Consider the following 25,091-nt stretch of genomic DNA (forward strand, 5'->3'; position numbering starts at 1 on the left):
GTGCAATTTGCTCGAGTTGGAAAATCTGAACTTTAGCGGACATAGGCGCGTTAACCAATCAGGAGCTTGCTCTTGTAGGGGCATGATTATGATGTAGCATCAATTGTTGGTGTCCTGAGGGGAAATCCTCTTGCTGACAGCTCATCAAACTGGGCTCAGCTCAGTCAAAAGCATCGCTGAAAGCTTCCATCATCCAGGTATGGTTTCTGGACTAGTTTATGAACTCACAGAGCTGGGTGCACCTCTGAAAGGATCTAGTGGACTTAGATACAGCTCCGAACGAATATACGTTGTTTTTCAGTCTTCCTAAAGCACATAGACAATGAAACACATGAATACATGAAATCCGCATGTATTGTGAAGTGAATTTGATGCACGAATGAAGCTAATTTGACGCCTGAATGAAGCGAGAAAACTCAAAATGATTTATTCACGCATGCCTTGTCTGGTGTGAACACAGCATTAGGCTTTGATCCAAATTGTGCCATTTTGGTGACTTTCCCTTTAAAATCAAATTAGATTATTTCACGCCCCCTCTTCTCAAAAAAGGTGGAGCTAAAAATGCCTGTGTCAGCATAGTGGCAGATTCTCAAAAATAAGACTAATGTCCTACGCTTAGAAGGGCGAGACTGTCACTAATGGGCGGGGCTTTTCCCCTCTGATGACACGTACAAAGGGAGAATGTTAATCAAAGTGTTTCTGCAGACTGTTTTTATCAAGTTTGATTATAATAAAAATAAAGCTAATACGTTTTTACCATTAGAGGCTGGTTATGTTCACAGACTGTTGCCACACCTGTGTTTAAACCCCTTATAAAAGTGATTTTTGCTTAATAGGTCCCTTTAAGAAATGTTGGAGATTTCAACTAGAAACTAAACAAACCTCTAAATAGGAAATGCTCTTTTTTGCAGTGTATTGTGCAATTTAAATGTAAGTAGCCTATGCAATTCAGTTTTAGCACATTTTTGCAGTAATACCTAATTCTCTGTAGCAACTAAAATAAACCAATATACAAATCACATCAGTGCTGTAATAATTAATATCAATAACAATTAATAACAATTAATGTTGTTGAACTGAATCAGAAATGGGATCGTGCTTGCAAAGCTACATTCATCTGTGCAGATATTAGCCTGTTGGATAGACACTAAATACATTTTGTATTTCATTTGGTTAGGTGATCTATAATGCCAGCGGCTTCCTGGCTAAGAACAGAGATGCTCTGCCTGCTGATATTGTTCTTCTGCTGAGGTCGTCAGAGAACGAACTGACCCGTAAACTGGTTACGCACCCGCTCACTAAAACAGGTTTGACTTTTAAACTCAGTAGAAACATTTAAACAGGGTTCATACGGTCGTACCTAAAATGGACAGTTTACTCAAAGATTAAAATGTACTTACACTTCACTTGTTTCAATACTATACGAGTTATTAAATTATATTCTTTTTGTGTTCCGTTTCGTTTAAGAAAAAAAAAAAAAACAAAGTCATAAATGTTTGAAACAAGTGAAGGGTGTAATGGAAATGGTAAGTTATTTTTGTGTGTACTATCTCTTTAAAAATGCATGTAGATGATTAACCTTTCTCCATTATGATTAAACTCTATATTAAACTATAATCCGAACATTGCATATCCTGCGATGTGACTTTTGCGGATGCACACATTGCGATATCGATGCTAAAACGAAATATTGTGCAGCCCTAACTTGAATATAGGTTAGTTGTCCTTACTTATTTTTTTGTCCTCGGCCAAAAACTTGCTCTCACGTTGTTAGTGCTGTGTAAGCAAAATAGATTGTTGCGTGTTCTATGATATGCTGTAATAAATTTGGACGTCATTGTTTTTCTTATTATTTACCATGTATATATAGACAATACATAAAACATGTCATGAAAATGTACTTGAAAATTCTGGAAAAGTCATGGAATTTTTGTAGAAAAATGTGTATGAACCCTGTTTAAAGCATTTGGTTTATCTGCTCTTTATTGACATTATTCTACAATGCGGAAGTGCGCTCGTTTTTGCGATTGTTTCAGGACTTCCCATTCCGTTGGGAGAATTCCGGTTCAGTATGGGAGAAATGACTAGAAATAATAAACGGCAGAAAACAGTCAAACTACTCACTCTACTAACAAGTGTTTGCATGACTATACATAAAGTAGAATAATATAATAAGAAAAGATCAGTTTGCAACGTAAAGCAGCATTACGAGCTGTTTTTAACCTCTAAAAATGAATGGACGTGAATGACACCGGAAGTTTCGAGCCAAAAAGATTCAAATGGCTGCGCCCGCTCGTACGTGGAGAATAAGGTGAATATGCTTCAGTTTCTGTCATTTTGTACAGCAATATTAATCTTTTTGATCATGTCATATTTTAATGTACAATTCACGCTATTAACGAACCATTAGCTTAAAGGTTTCGCTCAATAAACTACTAATTAGCTGCTTATTACACTCACTGTAAAAAAAAAAGAGTTGGCGTAACTTAAAATTATACGGCAACTTGCTGCACTGCGTTTTGAGTTGACTCAACTTTTAACCCAAGTAGTCCACTTGATTCGACATAAAGGGATAGTTCATCCAGAAATAAAAAATAACTGAATTTTTATTCACGCTCAATTGGTTCCAAAATATTTTTTCTTCTGTTGAACAAAAAAGAAGTTACTTTGAAAAATGTTAGAAACCTGTAACCATTGACTTCCATGCTAGGAAAAACACGAAAACTATGGAGGTCAACGGTTACAGGTTTTCAAATGATGTTCTTGTGGGTTCAACAGAAGAAACTCAAACAGGTTTGCCACAAGTAAATTATTATATTACTTTGAGCAAAAGATTTTTTAATTGTGAGTTCTCTTTAAGTTGAATTAACTCAAAAAGCTAGTTGCCTTATGATTTTAAACTGAGTCAACTTTTTTTTTTGCAGCGTAATAGTTAGAAAGGTTGTAGGTTCAGGGATTAGAATAAAATAAGAAATTACACTTTATAAAATAAGATTACACTTTATAAGTGTTAATAAACAGTTAATATGTTAATAATAGGGAGGTAATACTTAAACTAAATTGTTACCATATTTTTTGTTGCTAAGAAACCCGTAAATCCACACATATTCATCCAGACGTGCACTTATAGGTGTGTGTGTGTGTGTGTGTGTGTAAATTGCACTCTCTGCATGAGATAGATTTTCTAAACAGTGACCTCTAATGATGTGTCATTCAGTCCAATCATTGTGTAATTGCCTCAGTCCAGGACTCGTTGTTTCATTGTGCTGCCAAAAATAAGAAATAAAAGTGAGCGGGGACATATTGTGACTGAGAACATTGTGTTTCATTGACTTTAAATGTGAAATGCAGGATGTCTTGCAGGATGATTACTATAGTAAATCCAAATAGCTTAACACGAGTGATACTAATCATACTTGATATTATATGTCAAATTACTAATGAATTATATGCACATTTTTATCCCAAACTTTTATTTTAAGCTTTAAAAAATGATTTAAATTCAAGCCTTTTTCAAGGATCATGAGACACAGTCTAAGCCCTATATTTCTTCTTTGTTTATGTACGGGTTTGAACCAGCTGTCGTAAACACACAGGATGTCAACATGACATCAGATTGACGTTGTACCTCAATATCGTGGGGACATTGAAAATCGAGTTGACGTCAGAACCAAACATTATTCCGACATCAAGGTCCAACCTAAAATCAACAACTAATGATGTTACAGCTTGACGTAGTGTGGACGTTACCACTATGACGTCTGTCAGACATTGGATTTTGGTTGCCATACTTGAGAAATAAATGTCAATATTTGACGTCAATATGACGTTGGTTTAAGATGTTGGCTCGACGTTGGATTTTGTTCACTTTCCAACACAACCTAACATCTGTCACGGTTAGAGGAAGGAGGACCCAAATTCAGAATGAGTGCAGGGGTGTTTATTGACAGTATGTGTCAAAAAGGGGTTAAGTGAAGCACGGTCCAAAGGTGTGATGGACATGGTAACGCTGGTGAGTCCTGGATGCAACAGACAGACGAAAGGGGTTTGGCTGGAGAGTTCTGGAATGTAGTAGTTAGCAGCCACAGAATGGTAGAAGGACAGGAGACAGAGCAGGGATGCTCAGGCCAAGCAGGAGGTGGTGAAGGCCTTGGATGAGACACTGCTGACCAGAGATCCTGAAGAGTTGTCGTCTCCCCAGTAGATGCCTGACAGAGGTCACCAGCAGCTAGGGACTCGCAGTGGGCAGGGCTAGACAGAGAGAGAGACAGGCAAACACAAAGACAGACGGGGGACACTAAACTTAGAAACAAACCAATAAACTAAAATAACAAAAAGGGAAAAACTAAAACTGTAGAAAACAAAAAGCAAAGATGAAAATGTAACTTAAAGAAATAAAAGCAGCACGGAAATAAATCCAATAAAGAAACTAAACACTTAAGCTATAATATTAAATAAACAAGATAAAGAATATAAATACTTAAGACAAGAAAACTATAAAAGGATAAACTGAACGGGGTGGAAACTAGAGTCTACAGACTAGACATACACATGCAAACATAAGACAAAGTACAAAGACAAAACAAACTCACAAACAGCAAGAAGAAGGAGCACAGTCAGGAGACGAGTAACAGGTAACATGCAACAATTAACAGACAAAGGCAGCATCCGAAATCACATACTTCCATACTATATCCCTGCTGAAAAATCCAGCTTAAACCAGCCTAGGCTGGTTGGCTGGTTTTAGCTGGTTGACCAGCCTGGTTTTAGAGGGGTTTTGGCCATTTCCAGGCTGGTTACCAGCCTTTTCCAGCCTGGTCTTAGCTGGTCAGGCTGGAAATGACCAGCTAAAACCAGCTTGACCAGCCTGGTTTAAGATGGACATAGCTGGTTTTGGCTGGGCTCCCAGCCTGGCTAGGTGGTCAAGCTGGTTTTAGCTGGTCATTTTCCAGCCTCACCAGCTAAGAGCAGGCTGGAAATGGCTGGAAACCAGCCTGGAAATGGCCAAAACCCCTCTAAAACCAGGCTGGTCAACCAGCTAAAACCAGCCAACAAGCCTAGGCTGGTTTAAGCTGGATTTTTCAGTAGGGATAGTATGCTTAAATCAGTATGCGAGCCGAGTAGTATGTCCGAATTCATAGAATTCGAAAATCAGTATGCTGGAAATACCCAGATGACTTACTACTTCCAGCGAGATTCTGGAGTCCGCATCCCATGCACGCTGTGCTATCCCATGATGCCCCGTGAGCGAATTCATGAATGGGAGTAAAGCGACACAACTGACGCAGGTAGATTACGAGACCATGACAAAATGGCGGATGTAATTAGTCCGAATTCCATTCATACTTTTTACATTCATACTGTATAGAACGTACTTTTCACACTGAGACTAACGAGAACTAGATAAGGGCTAAACAAGGGGGCGTGGCATCTGGAAACAAGAGCATTTTTAAAACCCTTGAAAGATTTTAAGACTAATTAAGTATTAATTTTTTCTATGGATTCACTGTAAGACTTTTTAAGCATCTACGGACAACCTGTAAGTGATAAAATTGAAAAGTAATCCATTCCTTTACTTTTTCAGCTGATAAGTAATTAAATTACAGTAACTTTGTAGCTAATTACACCCAACACTGGGCTTAACGCAGATATCCACTGACAGATCTGAAATTGCGTTTAAGACCGCATGAGAGCAGTCAAACGGACAGTACAGCCACGCTCTATTAGATGACGCCGCATTATAGGTCACACCACAGTCACGCAGAATGGAAATGACAGCGCGAACACCATCCTGTCTGAAACGTTAAGCTGAGACTTTGATCTATTGGTCTGAATGAATGTACGCAGCACGAGAAAATGTGCCCGCTCCCATGTGATCTGGTGTGATGAATGGAGGTCGTCTGACTGACACACTCAATTACGTCCACCGGGGTGCACTGGGGATTGTTTCCATGAGGTCTACTGGGATTTCCGACCTATAGGCTTCATTCAGAAGTCGTTTGTTAGCTACTTGACCATTGTGAAGCTTATTTATCTGTCACATCACTGACCATATATCTGAGTGCCCTTGAAATGGTTGACCTTGCGATGAAACCCAGATTATCACTGAAGAACATGTGACTTATCTAATGAATTATCAGATTTGGGATGTGTATGGAGAGCAGATATTTCCACTGAAATCTTTTTTTTCCTTTTTTTTTGTACAGGTAATTTGGCTCACACTAAAGGCAAAGCTGTGGGCTCTGCTCGAATGGGCACACAACAATCACAGCGCTTTGCCAAGGTACATAATTTTACCTTCTACTTCTCTATGTGTTCAATATAGCTCCTAAAAGGACATGGTAATGATAAAAAAAGAAGATAAATAAAAATCAATGGAGGGAAAATATTATATCCTTAACAATTATTATATCCTGGTACAATTCAGTACAGTACAATATGGTTTGGTACAAGCACATGGTTGAAAGGATAATGAAATATCGGTAACCCTTTACGGTAACACTTTCATTTAAGTAACAATTCACACAATAAATATTGGCTTATTACCTCCTGATTATTAAGACATTAACTGCTTATTAGTGCTTATAATGTATGATCCTACACTGTAAATAATTGCTGCAAAATTTACAGTATTACAGTGATTACAATATTACAGTATTATTAATTTTGATTGCCAGCAATACTGTAAAATTTATAATGCACTGTAAATTAAGAATTAGAATTGTGCAGTAGTTTTACAGCACAATTCATTTACGAAGCGCTTAAAAGTTTTACAGTATTACTGGCAACCAAAATTAATAATGCTGTACTACTATAATTACAGTAATACTGTAAATTTTGCAGGAATTACTGTCCGCTTGTAAATTTTACAGTATTACTGGCAATTTTTACAGTATTACTGGCAGAATTTAACTGCAGCCCAATTGTAATTGTTAATTTACAGTGCACTTGTACATTTGACAGTATTACTGGCAACCAAAACTGCCAGTAATTTTACAGCAATTTTTTTACAGTGTATTTTACATCCCTAATCCTACCCAATACCTAAACGTTAATTATTAGTTTAGTGTGCACTTAGTAAATGGTTTGTTAATAGTGTGATTTGTACAATAAAATAAAGTGTGACCCATTTTACAATAGGATTGTATTAATTTATGTTAGTTAATACATTAGTTAACATGAACTAAGAACAAACAACACATCTGTTAAGCATTACTTAATCTTTGTTAGTGTTAACTAAACACATACTAATGTGTTACTTAATGCAACATGAACTAATGGTGAAAAATTCAGACATGTTCATTTTAAATTGCTCATATTCTAATGTAACTATTTACATTACACTAACGTATTTGTTAGAGAACATGACCTTATTATAACATAAAACAAATAATAAACAACAACAACTCAGCTTCAGCACTTCGATGACATCTGCTTGCAGCTTGTATTGCCAAATCCACTAGATAACATAACATTTGTTCTATACAGTAAAATGCAGGAAAACATATGCAGTCATTTGCAGTTTCCAAAAAATGTAGCCCTGGAAACATATTTTTAATGAGCCTGTATAGCATACATGATGGACTGGAATACATTGAGGTCAGAAGTGGGACATCTCACAGCTGAAATTTTCACCTCCAACATGTCTGGGAAGGGTACTATTAGCAGTGGAAATGCAACCTTGATTAGGCCCGTACTGAATTATATTGTACTGTATTAAACTGTACCAGACCACTCAGTGGAAACTCTTTTTTCCTTATTTTTACATTTTTTACGAGGTGAGGAGAAGACATGAATCGGGGAAGAAAGAATAGTTTGACGAGACAATTCAATTTAATTAGCATACTATTTCGTGGTTGAACATGGCGGTTTTTCCATGTTTATTTATTGATTTCTTGAAGGGTTTGTGGCAGAAAAAACATATTTTCTTATGGCAATAAAGTAATTTTACAAGGGAATGCAGTTTTTCGGCATAGCTTTATTGGCATAGAATATTTTGGGGAGGAAATGTCAGCACTTTATGATCAAAGACAAAGTTTCTCAGGGGGAAAAAAAATTGTTTTGAGTTGTAGTTTTGCAATATTCTTGTAAGAACAATAGGTTTGTAAGAAAATTAGTGGTGGGCCGTTATCGGCGTTAACATGCTGCGTTAACGCGAGACTCTTATCAGGCGATTAAAAAAATATCGACGTTAATCTATTCTCAAAGTTGGTTTGGGAGCTGGGTGTGTGTGCGGTCCTTTACTGACAGCCGCGTGTGTCTTGTCAAAAGATATGGTGAGAAGTCCTACATAATAGTTTGATTGCATTGTTTACTTCATTAATGCCACTAATATAGGCATACTCCACATCTTAATTCCATTTCTGTTTAGTTCAGTTATGACTTTAGTCGGATTAAGGTGATCAAAAACCGCTGTTTGGAGCTTATGTAGGCCTACAGTTCAACATTCATGTTTAACTGAATAAACAGTGAGTAAACACAAGTACATCTTATTGAACATAATTTAATTTAATCACCAAATAAAGTAAACAGTTTCTCAAGCAGTTTGTGATGCATTTTGGAAACAGGAGATGAGCCCCTGGTCTAATGCGCCACCTGGCTAGAGTACCGGTTCTAAAAGACTTACTTTTAGTAAGTAAAATTTGGGTAGCACTCATATTCTGAATACCTTCGGCAGAATTCAAATAAGCCATTTTAATCTTGATTAATCTAGATTAATTCCAAGATTGCAGTGAAATGAATCTAGATTTAAAAAATTTATCTATGCCCACCTCTAAAGAAAATGCAAAAAATTCAGATTTTTTTTTTAACAAACTAAATTTATTGGAGAAATTCTGTTATTTTCTGAGATAATGGAAATGTGAATTAATACAAAGTTTGAATGCAATAGTTTGTAAGAGGATGTTTTGCAAGCAGGAGTGCAAAGAATGAGAGAAAACAAAAGCATTAATATATAATATGATTATATAATATGATATAATTTTCCTTTCAGCTCACTTATTTATTTATTTATTTTTATCATTATCATGTCCTCTGAGTGGTGCTGCACTTGTCTATCATTACTACTGTGTTATTAATACTTCCATAAGTACATTACTTCTGTTATGATTGTCTAACATAATCATATGAACAACAAAAATAGCTGAAACCTCAATAGGTGTTAATTTGTAAATGCATGTGTTCATATGCTCATGGTTGAGGCTTTGTCTTTGATAGGGCTACGGTGATTTAACTTTTTCATCTGCACTAATATTTTTCAACTTTGTCTCTCCATCTCTTTTACTTTCTCTTCATTTGCACTGACATTTCCACTCTTGGTTTCAATAATGTATTCTGTCTAAAGTTGGACTGCCTTTTGTTGTTCAGTTCTGTATCATTCAGCGAGGTAATGATCCTGTAGTGTTTGTGCTGTAAAGCGTGCTCATTGTCTGTTTGTTTTTCTTAGGCAATGGTGTTTATTGTTGTTATTATTATAATTATTATAATTATTATTATTATTATTAAAATTTATAATTACTATTATTATAATTATTATTTTAAAATATTTATTTATTTATAATTTTTTACTTAATTTTATTCTATTATATTTAAAATAATAATTAAATAAATTTAAATTAAATTAGAAATATTGACAAAAATATGCTTATTTTGTTACTAAATAAAAGGAACTACATTATTGCAGTAATTATTAAAATAATAAAAGTTATTCATTAATAATAAAATGGGCTAATCTACTAAAAAATCTACTAAATTATAATTAACATTAAACATATAATTTCCAATCATTCAATAGACTTTTTAATTCTAAACGGCCAGTCCTAAAACATATTATTTGTTATCCATAACTCTGTGTCATTAGTTTGCACATTTTACAGTCACTATTCTAATTATTTTACCAATAATATTTATATAAATTTCTGTAAACTCAAATTATATACATTTTTTATTCAAAAGTTTTATTTATTTATTTATTTATTTATTATCCATTTATTTATTTAACCATTTATTTATTTATCCATTAATTTATTTAACCTTTTGTTTATTTATCCATTTATTTTTATTTATTTATTCATTCATTTTATGTTAAGCTCATTGAAACCTTAAAATAAAATTCCATTAGTTACTGGTTCTTGTTCACAGTGCATTAATATTAACAAGCACAGCTTTGGATTTTATTAATGCATTAGCAAATGTTGAACTATTATTAATAAATGCTGTACAAGTATTGTTCATAATTAGTTCATGTTAGTAAATACATATAAATGAGCTAAGTAATAAATGAACTAACCTTTAATATAAACTAAACATCTGAAGTAAAATGGGATTGTTTTGGTCATGCTAAATAGATCTACACTACCTGACAAAAGTCTTGTCGTCGATCCCAGCTGTAAGAGCAACAAATAATAACTTGACCTCAAGTTGATCATTTGGAAAGGTGGCAGAAGATAGGTCATCTGTTGAACTGCATCTCAATCATCACTAATACTGCAGAAGACCTATTGGAACCTGCATGGACCCAAGATTCTCATAGAAATCAGTCAAGTTTGGTCAAGGAAAAATCATGGTTTGGGGTTACATTCAGTATGGGGGCGTGGAAGAGATCTGTAGTGTGGATGGCAACATCAACACCCTGAGGTATCAAGACATTTGTGCTGCCCATTACATTACAAACCACAGGAGAGGGCAAAATCTCCAGCAGGACAGCTCTCCTTCTCATACTTCAGCCTCTACATCAAAGTTCCTGAAAGCAAAGAAGGTCAAGGTGCTCCAGGATTGGCCAGCCCCATCACCAGACATGAACATTATTGAGCATGTCTGGGATAAGATGAAGGAGGCATTGAAGATGAATCCAAAGAATCTTGATGAACTCTGGGAGTCCTGCAAGAACGCTTTCTTTGCCACTCCAGATGACTTTATTAATAAGTGATTTGAGTCATTGCAGAGATGTATGGATGCAGTCCTCTAAGCTCAAGGGAGTTAAACACAATATTAGTTGTTTTTCCACTGCACCATGACTTTATATTCTATACTGGACATTATTTCTGTTAAGTGACAAGACTTTTGTCGAAGCAAAGTCAGACCTTACTCTCCTAATTAAATAATTAATATCAAGGCATGATCATATTTTATTAGGGTAAAAGTCTAATCTAGGGGCCTTTTCCTTTCATATAAGCCATTTCTGATACCAAATGATTGACTAGAAGTCATTATTTGTTGTTCCTAAAACTTTGATAGGTGACAAGTCTTTTGTCAGGTAGTGTAATAAAGCAATAAATGTTACATCGGTAGTTATGGAAACATAAATGCGTGCCATTTCCTGAAAATTTCCTTAAAAAAAACATAATGAAAGCGTATCTTCTCATGTGACCCTACCAGCTGCCTAATAGCTAATGCATTTGTAGATTGACTGATTTACAGCTTGATTAGTTCATTTAATTGCCATTAGATTTGAGTGTCCCTTTAGAATAGAGAAATAGATTCATGTGTTTACGTGCGGTTACATTTTAAAAACATCCACTTTGTGTTTCAAGTTTTATGTTTTTCAGCATTAAGCTTATTATTCCTTGGAGAATTATTAAGAGAACCCGTGAGCTGCTTAGAGCTCTCATTCAGGTTGTACTCTGAAGTGAATGAGGGTTTTAAACATATTGAAATGATGTCTTTGATGAAGACCCGCATACATTATCATTCATTTGCATACTTAAGCATGTCATCTTTAGAAAATTTCACATGAAAGATTCCATCCATTTCAAGCCCACGTGAAATGTGGCACCTGTGTCAGTGATTCGGCTTTTGTGGTCGGTGTCCAAACACCTTGATAATATAGCCTGGTGAAACATTTATGACCACTTTTATTAATAAAATAAGACATTTGTGACCATGGACCACAAAACCACACTGTAAAAAATCCTGGTTGCCTTCAATTTTTAAGCTGAATCAAATTAACCTTATGAGTCCATTGAACTTATATTACATTGAGACTTAAAACAGCTTGCGTAACTTATGAAATAAAGAACATGATTAACTTATTTTAATAAGTTACAATGAAATGAAAACATGTGCTGTCATGACTAATCGATCATATAATTCTTCACAGTGCAGTCAAAAGTGTAATGTTTTATATGCATTTATTGAAAGCTGAATAAATTATCTTTCTGTTAATGTATACTTTGTTAGGATTGTGCAATATTTGGTTGAGATATGACTATTTGAAAATCTGGAGTTGAAATAAATCAAAATATTGAGAAAATCACCTTATAAGCATCCAAATTAAGTTCTCTCTAATGCACATTACTAATTAAACATTTGGTTTTGATTTATTTACAGTAGGAAATGTGCAAAATATATTTATGGTCTTTACTTAATATTCTAATGATTTCTGCACTGTAAAAAATTACTGTAATTAAAAAAAATGTAAAAATGCTTAGGTTAACAGTAAGTTTCCTTTATATATATATATATATATACATACACAGTTGAAGTCAGAATTATTAGCTCCTCTGTTTATTTTTTCCCCAATTTCTGTTTAATGGCAATAAGATTTTTTCAACACATTTCTAAACATAATAGTTTTAATATCTCATTTCTAATAACGGATTTCTTTTATCTTTGCCATGATGACAGTAAATAATACTTTACTAGATATTTTTCAAGACACTTTTATACAGCTTAAAGTGACATTTAAAGGCTTAATTAGGTTAACTAGGCAGGTTAGGATAATTAGGCAAGTTATTGTATAAAGATGGTTTGTTCTGTAAACTATCGAAAAAAATAGCTTAAAGGGGCTAATATGATTGACCTTAAAATGGAAAACTTATTATTGATTAATTTAAATAAAAATTAAAAACTGCTTTTATTCTAGCCTAAATAAAACAAATAAGACTTTCTCCAGAAGAAAAAATATTATATGACATACTGTGAACATTTCTTTGCTCTGTTAAACATAATTTGGGTAATAATTAAAAAAGAAAACAAATTCAAAGGGGGGGCCAATAATTCTGACTTCAACTGTGTATATATATATATATATATATATATATATATATATATATATATATATATATATATATACGTTTGTTAATAACCGTAAATTGACTTTTTCCAGAATTTTACTTAATTTTCTTTATATTGTGGCATAAATTTAATCGATCATTTTGACACATACAATGTTTTGTTCACATTTGGTCTTATTGATAATTGGCACAATTTGCATTTGATTGAATGCTTGTTTTATTTGTTTGCAACTTAACCCTGCAGTTAGCTTAAAGTTTATTATTATATTTTATTTCCATGGCTTTAAATCAGACTGTCTTAAGACAATCTTTATACATTTCTTATACAGTCTTCTCTCGGAAATTCCTCTGTGCAATATTATAAATTAATGAAATACTGTAGTTTACCATACAATTAAAAAAAGATGTATTTTACAATTCCTACTGTGTTTTTTACAGTAAAGTTCTAGCAACCACAGCTGCCATTTTTTACCGTAAATGGTATGGTGTGTTTCTAGAGTGTGGCACAAATGGAAAATTGATTATTTTTCTTGATAATAAATATATTTAATTGACTAACAATATCTTTTTATCTTCGCTAATGCCAAAAATATACCAGTCTAACATCATTGTTTTTTTTCTTGAAGGTTTTGTTGTCCAGGTTCACATTTGGTCTTAGTGATAATTAGCCTATTGATAATTCATAATTTACATCTTAATTAAAGCTTGTCAGATGTCTTTGCAAATTAACTCTGCAGTTAATTCCAAGTATATTATGCTATTTTATTTTCATGGCTTTAAATTGGTTTGTCTTATCACAATCTTTATGCATTTCTTTTACAGTCTTCCTCTCGGAAATTAACTCCACCCAATGACAAAACAATGCTTGCCTTGCCTGTTGACTCTGTACAAACGGTGATTGTGTGTTTACCCTGACCTTTCTTGTAAACATTTTCTCCCACGAGGAATCATACATCAGTTTGTTATAAACACATATTATTTTTATCTTTACATTAAAAAAACCCTCATTTTGCTTTCTGTGGACTTTCACAACTGTAATAATCACAGAACGTGTTGTGTTTGCGCAGACGGAGAGCACTGGAGACACCACACATCACCCCAGAGAGACCACCAACATGAAGACTCAAACTGTAGCGTCATACTTCAGAGTAAGATGTTTCAGACCTAAAAATAAAATAAAAAACTTTATACAAGAATGCAAATAATGTTGAATGAACACAACGTTACTTGGAGCAACGCAATAGTTTACATAACAATGCAAATGTTTTGTCAGTGAATGTTTTTTTTTTGGGGGGGTGTGTTGTAGGGTTTCAGTGGGGTTTTTTTTGGGAGTATGCAGTAACACTTTATAATAACTGAAAAATTAATCATTAACAAAGTATGAAAATACAATCACTAAGCACATTATACATGCACTTATACAAGAATACAGCATTTGCAGCTGTAGTTATAAACTGCTTACTCTAACGAGTTGGGGATGGCGGAGGTGAGGATCCACTTGGAGCTTTATTAAACAGAATTGTCAGGCATGCGATGGTCAAAACAGGGACAAACAGGAGCATGCAGGTAGAGTAGTCAAAGTACAGGCGAATGGTCAGGACAGGCGGCAAGACAACAGAAAACAATAAACAAGGCAAGGGTCAAAAACAGGCCAAGGCTAAACAAGGAGAACGCTTTGAATTGCGCACTTACAGTTTACAAGACTCAGCAAAGTGTGTGTGAGTGAGGTGTATTTATAGTCCTGGTCATCAGTCCGTCATGAGCCTCCAGCTGTTTTTGTGTAATCGGGGGAATCAGGAACCGGTGTGTGTGTGACTTTTGTGAGTTAAAGTATCATATTGCAGTTGTCCAGCGATCTGCACAGGGTAGATTGCTAGTGATCATGACATTATTGATGTTGCGTTAATGCTTAAGTGTTGAACTAGCCTTTTTTAACCTTTTTTAGCACATTTGAGCTTTCGGCTACCAATTTTGTAAGTGCAATGCAATAACTTAAAGGACAATGCAAATGCAAACTCAATAGACTTCAGAGGTAATACAAATGGTTTGAGAAAAAACACTAAATTTATTTGTGGAAATGCAGTAGTTTTGCAAGAGAATGCTAATGTCTTTTAGTCATCAAGCCAAATTTATTGAGCAACCTCAATCATTTTCCAGAGTATGCAAACGTTTTGTCAGTAAATGCAAATTTTCTTGAGAAAATGCAGCCGATGTTCAGGAGAATGACACATGACACATGGTCACAAACACATCAACATAACTTAAAACAGAGGTGCTCAGCCCTATTCCTGGAGATCTACTTTTCTGCAGAGTCTAGCTCCAACCCTGATCAAACACAACTAAACCAACCAACCCCTGACTTATATTAAAATCTTGATCTATACTTCTGTATCGAGACCCCATGATGCCTATCTTACATGTTGCCAACACTGTTGTGAGCATTTTTTCATATTTCTGTTTAAGTTCACGTTGCTCTGCAATAACACTTCCAAAATGCTAGTAGGCAGTGGGATTTCCATGTTCCACTACTGTATAGACGTGGAAATGCTACAACCATGCTACTAGTACACTTATTTAGGGAGGAAAGAGGCAGGAACCGGAGAACATTCCACAACTTTAATCATAAAATAAACACATATATCCACCTGGAGCTCTCCGGCTGTATTCAACACTTGTTAAATACTCACAGCTCTCGGCCACGCCCACTCTTCACAGTTAATAAGCCAACCAATCACCTCTCTGCATAGTTACGTCGTTTTTGAGAAGTGCGCATGAGGGTCCACAACAGGATATGCGACTAAGCAAAGGCTACACTAAATTGAACGTGTGGACTCAATGCAGAAGTATAAATTGTTCTAAAGACTTTTGAAAATGATAAGATTCAACATAAATAGTTACACTCATGTTCTCCATCTTGATTTGCAGTATTCTCTAATGGACCTGTTATCAAAGATGGTGGCCGGTCAGCCTCATTTTGTTCGATGCATAAAACCCAACAATGATCGTCAAGCCCACAAGTTTGACAGGGAAAAGGTTCTGATCCAACTACGCTACACTGGTATTCTAGAGACGGCCAAGATCCGCAGACAAGGCTACTCTCATCGCATTCTCTTCAACAACTTCATCGAAAGGTCAGACAGATGATATCTATCAAGTGTGCATAAACTATTTTAATAGCATGTTGGTGCTGGAGTCAACCGGACATGTTTCAGGCCCGTGTTTCTACTCTTCTGAAAACTAATTAGTGGTGTAATGTGATTACATAAAATGCTCAGAAACAAGAATCGCTCATGATGATCTGTAGTCTTAGATTTACATTATTTTCGTCCAGAGTAATTTAATTCAGGATGTCAGGGGTCACCAATCTCGTCCTGGAGGGTGGTGTGCCTGCAGAATTTAGCTCTAACTTGCCTCAACACACCAGCCTCGGTTCAAGTATAACTAATGTAGTAAGAGCTTGATTAGCTTGTTAAGGTGTGTCTGATTAAGGTTAGAGCTGAACTCTGCAGGACACCGGCCCTCCAGGAACACATTTGGGGACCCCCGGCCTATGCAATCACAAACTGGCTGTGGTTTTGACCAAGTCAGACATGAAGTTGATAACATATCCACCTTTTCCTACATGTGACTACTGTGTTTCAAATTATGGGTTTCAATTTTGGCAAGATTGGATCAAATATGGACAAACCCAATGGGTTAGTTTTTACGGTTAAATTAAATTTACACTCCTTTAAAAAAATGGTTGGGTTTGTCTATATTTGACCCAGCGTTGGGTTACAGCAACCTAGCATTTTTATAGTGTTCAGTTCAAAAGAACTTAAGTAAATCACTTGCTGCCTTGCAAATACATAATATACATCAATATACTGATCAATGTTTTGACAATGTTATTGGTTCTGGACTTTTCATGACCATTACTGTTTATGGAGGATGGGGGACCTTCTTATTTATCTGTCTTGAAAATAATGTTACATTGGGTATTATAATGTGTTATACAGTAAGTATTACAAGCATATCAGTAGCCAAAGCTCTTTTGAGTTCACTGGGATTTGTTCCTGCAGATTTTCTCCTTGGATTTCCTACAGTACAGTATTATTCAATATATGTCAGTAATATTACTTTGCAAAGACTCATTTCATATTTCGGGGGTTATTCGTGGTCTGCTTTTCTCATTTAAGATCTGCCTTGTGCAAAATCAATGATATACACTGCCTGATTGAGACGCGCTTTTAAGTGGGTCACACACTGGATGAGGAGCACTGCACCAAATCACAATGTGCCGTGCCATGCTAATGGCTTTACAATATGACCACAGTATTTTTCTAAAGATGTGCTGGACAGTTCAGGACAGCTATATGAATGCTTGAGTATTTTTAACTGACAGGATTCTGATTATAAACACAATTACTATACACCGGGGTTTCAAACTCAGTTCCTGGAGGGTCGCAGCCCAACACAGTTAGTTCCAACCATGCTTTGACACACTTACCTGTAGGTTTCAAACAAGCCTGAAGGACTTAATTAGTTTGATCAGGTGTGTTTAAATGGGGTTGGAATTCAACTTCGCAGAGCTGTGGCCCTCCAGAGTTTGACATCCCTGCTATTGACCGTATTCTGTGATGCGGAAGTGCGTCTGTTTTTGAAATTGCCTTAGAACTTCCGACTCAGTGTCTATGGGAGAAAGACTAGGAGTAATGAATGGCAAAAAAGGTCAAACTACTTGGTCTACAGACAAGCGTGTTCCTGATTATACATAAAAAGCATAATAATATAATAAGAAAATATCAGTTTGCAATATCAAGCAGCACAATGAGCTGTTTTTTAACGTCTAAAAATCAATGGAAGTGGATGAGACTGAAAGTCTAGAGCCAAATAGATTCTAATGGCTGAGCCCACTCGTATGTGAAAAATAAGGTCAATACACTATCAATGCCTTTAAAGAAACCTCATGAAATTAAAGATACTTCCAACCACCATTTTCCTGCTGGTGTAAAAACGTTCCTTACATATGGTCAATTGCATAAAATGGACCACCAATTATATTATCCACACTAGCATATTGGCAGTTGAAAAGGGATTGCATGCTGGGTGTAAAATTGCTTTCTTGTTATGTTCAGTGTTGCTTTTTACCAACCATTTGGATTTTTCAGGTACTCCATATTAGCATTTAGAGCTAATGAAGAGCCAGCAATCAGTCCTGAGACGTGTGCTGTTATTTTAGAGAAGGCCAAACTAGAGAACTGGATTTTGGGGAAGACAAGGTTTGTAAATCAGTGACATTAATCACTCCAGCTGACTGTCAACAAAGCTTGTAATGATGATGGTTTTGTGTTCAGGTCTTTCTGAAATATTATCACGTGGAACAGCTGAATCTGATGGTCAGGCAGACCACAGACCGGATTGTTCTAGTTCAGGCGTATGTACGGGGCTGGATGGCATTCAAGCGATACTGTTTGATGAAGGAAAAGAGAGAACAAAGTGCTGTGGTGTTACAGTCAGGTAAGGTTATGATGTTGGTCAGATAATCCCTTAAATGTTACCTATAATTAAATGCTTAGGTTTACTTTACTATATTTCAATTAAACCCTAATATAATAGTGATTAACTATATATTGTGGGAAAGGTCTACGTCTTCTGAATACATATTTTACTGTTGTACTGTTTGTGATTCTAGTTTCCATATATGATGAACATTTTCGTAGATATTACAGAGCAACAGTTATTTATTAATTTATGACAATGATATGTTGTAAAGCATTACTTTGCTACAGCAATCCAGATGTAATTTGTTTTTAGAGGCTAAATTCAAATCAAAACCTACCAAACTGCCCAAACTACTTTAGAATTTGATGTATACATTTTAAATATTGTAAAAAGTAAAAAAAAAATGCTTAATATATTTCAAAACATACACAGAATTAGGGGGGTGCCCTCAAATGGCAACCAATGGAAACTGAATGCCAACTAGTGGTGGTGCCCGGTACTGCGGCTAAACAAAATTATATCGAAAGCTCATTTTTTGAGATGTAAACTTCAAATCTGAAATATAATTTGTTTCGATATTTAGTTCTGATTTTCTAAACAAAATTTAGGCTAAAACAAAATTTTGGCTAAAAGAGATTTTGTAAAATAATATAATTAAATATTAATTTGTTGTTTTATTATTTGACCTTTTGAACTTTAGCTGCAATCAAACAAGTGTCTTCTATAAAGTGAGACCGAGCTTAAATCCATGCACCAAATGTTGAAGATTGTAAATCGTTTAAGTTGAACATGTCATTTTCATGTCTGTGTTTTAAAAAGTGGGGAAAACCGTTGAGGGGTTAATACTTTGCCTAGCCAGCTCTAAATTCTCATCTCCCTTATAGCTTACAGAGGACACAAGGCTCGGAAAAGTTTGGCTGATGACAGAAGCAAAGCAAAGTCTGAAATAGTTTTCACCCAACTTCAAGCTTGTAAGTCAAAAATCCATAACGGTGTTGTATTTAATGATTTCAAAGGTAAAAACTATACTTAAACGCTTCCTCTTTGCACAGGGTGCAGAGGATATTTGGCAAGGCAGAATTACAAGGAGCTACTAGATGAGAAGAACAAAGCTGCCGCAAAGATCCAGGCCCATTACAGGGGACAAAAAGAGAGGAAGAGTTTCAAGAGGAAAAAGTGAGAATTATTCTTATTCAAGCTGATTTTGTTTTTTTGCTTGTAGATTTTCAGAAAAAAACTATAATAATTATTGCTATAATTTTCAACAATAATTATTATTTTAAATTCTCTCTCAAAAAGCACTTTGTGTTGCTGTTTATTTGATCTTTCATACAGTGTCCTGAAAATGGCCACTCCTGAGTTTGACTATTTAAAGACATAGTTTACCCAAAAATGGACATTTTAACATAATTTGCTTACACTCAAGTTCTAAACTTTTCTTTCTTCCATTGAACACAAAACAACATATTCTAAAAAATGTGCGGGGGAAAGCACAACATAGACATATTCTAATAAAACGTAGCCCTATATACATTTCTGGAGATTAAAAATTATGTAGCTAGAGGAACTTATGGCTGCATTTCGTCTTTAAAAAGAATGCTCTCATGGATTTACATGAGAAAAGCAGGTGCTAATGGAATTCTCTAGAGAAATTTGGGATCTCAAAAAGCATACACAGCGGCCTCTAGTGGATTCGTGAAAACAAAAATTGCAAAAAAACATAGCTCCTGGGATGTAATTGGTGCTCTCCAGAAATGTATATAGGGGTACGTTTTCAGAATGAGCCTGGGTTGGAAAAGCAGCTGTTGTCATCCATAGTGTTCAATTCAGTTTAGTTAAAGTTTATTTGTATAGTGCTTTTCACAACAATTAATGTTCCAAAATAGCTTTACAATAAACTATATATTTTTTATAAGTTCAATGCTATTTTATTTAGATTTTTTTTATTGAGTCCGTGTAATGGAGTGTTTATATAGTGTCTGGTGGATATAAAGAGGAAACTGTGTTTCTTACAGGTGATACAAAAACAAAAAGGAACAAAAGAATACTATGGAAGTCAATGGCTGCATTTTTCAAACATTATTTAGTACATCTTGATTTGTGTTAAACAGAACAAAGAAACCCAAGCATGTTTGGAACAAGAGGAGGGTGAATAAGTGATACGGAGTTTTCATTTTGGGTGAAATATCTAACAAAAGAGATTTAACAAAACCTTTTCAAAATGACAGCTTTCACATCTTGGTACCTTTGTACATCTTACCTATGTATTGGTATCTTCACAAAAAAAAAACTGCTGACGAGTCATGCAGATCAGTGTTTTAACCCCAGTTGAGCCATAAAGTCTTTCTGTTTGTACTTCGTTCTATCAGTGTTGGTGTTAACTTCCTTTAGCGCATAGGTCTCAAAGTCAATTCCCGAAGGGCCGCAGCTGTGCACAGTTTTGCTCCAACCCCAATCAAACACAGCTGATCCACCTAATCAAGGTGTGCAAGACTACTAGAGACTATTAAGCAGGTGTTAGTTGGAGGTGGTTAAAGCTACTGTAAACTATACAGAGTTGTGACCCTCCAGGAATTGACTTTGAGACCACTGCGTTAGGGGCTCCGCTTTGCCCAAAATCCAAAGATTTGTAGGGTATTTGAATTGGAGGCATGAAATTGTCTTAAGTTGTGATTGTGAATGCATTCCACTGTACCTTGAAGGGATAGTTCACCCAAAAATTAATATCCTGTCATCATATGCTTGCCTTGTTTCAAACCTTTATGGGTTCCTTTCTTCTGTTGACCACAAATGTAGAACCTGTAACCTGTTTCCTACTATGGAAGTCAATAGTTACAGGCCTTCAGCTTTCTTCAAAATATCTTCCATTGTGTTCAAGAGAAGGAAGAAATTCATAAAGGTTTGGAACCACCTAAATAACATTGGGGTGATCTATCCATTTAACCACGCAAATGGGTTACCATTTGTCCAAAGTGTTTCCTGCCATTGATGTCAAATGTTTTTTAATCCCAACAACTCTATTTTTAATGTTTGAAAGTTGGCTAATTTAGACCGCAAGTGATAAAGATTATATTCAGATACTCAATTCAGCAACTCTGTAGTGGTATAAATGAATGTATTCTACACAGGGAAGCCATGCTGAAGGAAAACACTGAGAAGACAGAAGGAGTCACGGAGGTCCCTTTAGAATCAGACGATCCTGTTTCAGAGGAACCACCACAGGAAGGAGGTGAAGTGGAAATGGATGATGCTGATGAAAAGGCAGCTGTGGTCCTCCAGAGCAACTACCGAGGTTACAGAGAAAGGAAGAAATTCAAGGAGCGTCGGGAACAGAATAAGACCTTGACCGGAGACGAGCTGGATGCTTCATCATCCACCCCTGAAGAAATGACTTCTGGAGAAGATCTGGAAGCTACACAAGAGGACACGCAGGAGAGTGTTGAGGAAGAGAGGAAGGAGGCTGAGGAAAGTGGAGGAGATGAAGACCCTGAACAGGAAGCCAAGGCAGCCACTGTTCTCCAGAGCAACTTCAGAGGTCATAAGGAACGTAAAAGACTCCAAGAGGAAGGAAAGATACCAGTTAGAGGAAAGAAGGAGATTAAAAGTCCTACAGATGAGGAGGAGCTTCCTATTCCAGATCCACCGCCTCCTGAAGAACTGATGGAGTTTACAGAGGAAATGGAATTTACTGAAGTAAGTCCATCAGGAGAGGAAGATGAGGCCAAAGCTGCTGTGGTCCTTCAGAGCAACTTCCGTGGCCACAAAGAAAGGAAAAGACTCCAGGAGGAAGGAAAAATCCCAAAGAAAAAGACTAAAGAGGATGTGGACGATCCAGGAGCTTCAGAACCAGACATCGCCATCGAAGAGCTTCCACCGCCTCCTTTAGAACTTGATCAAGAGCTAGACTCTAGTCCATCAGGGGGAGATGAAGAACACGCTGCCACTGTTTTACAAAGCAATTTCAGAGGACACCGGGAGAGAAAGAGACTGAGAGCTGAGAAAGAAGAAGCCACAGGAGGAGGCCAAAGCACAGGAGACATGGAGGAGCAGGAGAACAAAGACATTCTAGACATTACAGATGTTCAGCTGGAACGGAGGGAGGAAGAGGAGGAAGGACAGTACGATGAGGAGCAGGCAGCCATTAAAATCCAGAGCAATTTTAGAGGCTATAAAGACCGAAAGAACCTGAAAGCTACATCGCAAAAACAAGATGAGGAAGTGGAGTCACTCTTCAAACAGGTTTCAATTCTTTTGCGCTTTTTGGAAATGCTAAAAACGGCCTGTTAGCAATATGCTACCGTAAATATGGCAGCTACTTACTGGAAATACTTTGAAACATGTTAGAAAAGTTTTAACAGCACGCTGAAGCATGATAACCGTCATCTCAGTGATAATTTTAACATAGTTAAACATGTTAGCAGTGTGTTTAATCATGCTAAACTGTGCTAGCAACCTATTTGTAGTTGTTAGCTTAGTTTATTCTTTAAAACTTTAATTATTCGAAGCTTTCAGGCATTTCACCCAGGGATAATTCACCAAGAGCTGAATATTCTGTCATCATTTACACATCCTTGTTCCAAACCTAATCTTTCTTTTGTTGAGCGCAGAGTAAGATATTTTGAAGAAAGCTTAAAACCTGTAATCCTTGACTTCCATAGTATGTCCTTTTTCCCACTTTGGATGTCAATGATGACAGGTTTTTAACTTTCTTCAAAATATATTCTTTAGTACTCAACATTATAAAGAAACTCATAAAGGTTTGGAACCACTTGAGGATGAGTGAATAGTGAGTAGATATTCATTTGTAAAAACTATCCCTTAAGGCGACATCAAACTTTATCTACAAACTTTAAAATTTAGTCAAAGACGTACCTGCAAACCTCCTGTTTTTGCTGGGATTCTCCCGTAATTAACTATTCTATCATCGCATTTAAATATTTTCTCACATATTTTAATTCTTTCTATGAAAAGTGATAGTACCATCAACACTGAGCCGATCTCAAATCTGATATAATTGCAAGAGCTGTTGAAGAGAATTGTGCTTTTGCTTTATTTTGGCTTGAAAGCACTTGAAATTAATATAAAACCCATTGTTGCCCTTCCTATGCAACCTTTAAATCAGCATGTACAAGTATCGGTGCTGACCAGTGGTGTAGTCCTAAAAAAATAGGTGGTGTACTATTACCCACCCAATCCAAATTTTAAAAGTAGGCAAAGAAACGACAAAAATCAATGTATCTTTGATTCATTTGATTTATATATACATACATATATATATATATATATATATATATATATATTTATATATATATATATATATATATATACACACACTGCACAGCTGTGGTTTGCTGACTAACTAAAAAACGAGTTCAGGAGCAGGATTCTACCGCCGTTTTTATATCAAATTTAAAGGTGACTGAGGCGATCATTTAGTAGTGTACAGGTAATCGCAAAGGTGTTAGGGGGGCTAAATGGAGGGCTAAAGCGAAGCCCATGCTGTTTTATAATTTTACTTGAACGTTTCAGCGAGACTTCATTCAGCTGACGTGTTGTGATCTTCGAAAAACTCATATACTCAATACACAAAAATTAGGGAAGTCTAATCACCAAAACAAGTGAGTATACCGAGAGTATGATCCTCAGAAGTCGTAATACCCAAACAGCTTATGGAAAAAAGTAGGCATACTGAGTATATGTGCGTATAGCAAGGACTACACCACTGGTGCTGACTGACGGACACGCTTCGTAGTGATCTGACTGTTCTCAGATCAGCTTCTGTACACACCATTTAAAGAGGAGCGAAAGTGGACATTTTAAGATTCGGGTGTGTATGTCGGCGCAGTAGCCTAGTGGTTAGCGCATCGAAATATGTTGCAGTAGCATGTCAGGGCTTCCCGAGTTTGAATCCCGGCTTGAGGACATTTTCCTACCCTCCCCCCCTCTCTCTCTCTCCAACTTCGCTTCCTGTCTAAATACTGTCCTATCAAATAAAGGCTAAAAAGGCCAAAAATAAATCTATGAAAAAAAAAAAAAAAGATTCGGGTGTGTGTTTAAACAGACAAATATAGGTAATAATATGCGTAACTTATCTAATATGCTTATTAACACAACTTATCTTCTCTTAAATGAGCATAAACAGTTAGGCTACAAAAGTAATCAAATGCTTTCATTAGTCTTTAGATCTGTGCATTCTTACAGTGACACCTCTGTTATCAAACAAAACAAGAGAGATTCATTTGCTGGTCTTCACTAAATAACTATAGTAACTTTAATCAATAATTAAAACAGCCAATAAAAAATGAACAAGATTTTATAACTTGATTTAATTTCTGTATATTGATTGTAATAGGCTAAACCTTTCGTTTTATTGTCAATATTTTTAAATGTTGCTATGTCTTCTTCTATTTGAAGCCAATTGTTGCCTTGTATTTTTACATCACAGTGTTGTCAGGTATGGTTTTAGATATATGAGTCGTTCTCGAATTACAGGTATATTTCAGACATTTTTCGTTCAATTTCTTAAACTGGAATGATATAAATAAATATACAATTTACAGGAAACTGAATCCATTATTAATATAAAATAATGCA

General features: G+C 35.7%; 1 protein-coding gene across 1 annotated transcript in view; it reads left to right on the plus strand.

Moving 5' to 3' along the window:
- Positions 1-25,091, plus strand: part of myo3a (myosin IIIA) — a 111,977-nt gene that overhangs the window by 72,012 nt on the left and 14,874 nt on the right. Inside the window, exons 20-28 of the mRNA XM_056451170.1 lie at positions 1,178-1,307; positions 6,207-6,283; positions 14,081-14,161; positions 15,939-16,144; positions 18,164-18,278; positions 18,350-18,512; positions 19,382-19,468; positions 19,550-19,673; positions 21,626-22,736. Coding sequence (XP_056307145.1) covers positions 1,178-1,307; positions 6,207-6,283; positions 14,081-14,161; positions 15,939-16,144; positions 18,164-18,278; positions 18,350-18,512; positions 19,382-19,468; positions 19,550-19,673; positions 21,626-22,736 — 2,094 coding nt within the window. The remainder of the gene's footprint in view (positions 1-1,177; positions 1,308-6,206; positions 6,284-14,080; positions 14,162-15,938; positions 16,145-18,163; positions 18,279-18,349; positions 18,513-19,381; positions 19,469-19,549; positions 19,674-21,625; positions 22,737-25,091) is intronic.

This window comes from Danio aesculapii, chromosome 24 (assembly GCF_903798145.1).
Source record: "Danio aesculapii chromosome 24, fDanAes4.1, whole genome shotgun sequence".
NCBI classification, from domain to species: Eukaryota; Metazoa; Chordata; class Actinopteri; order Cypriniformes; family Danionidae; genus Danio; species Danio aesculapii.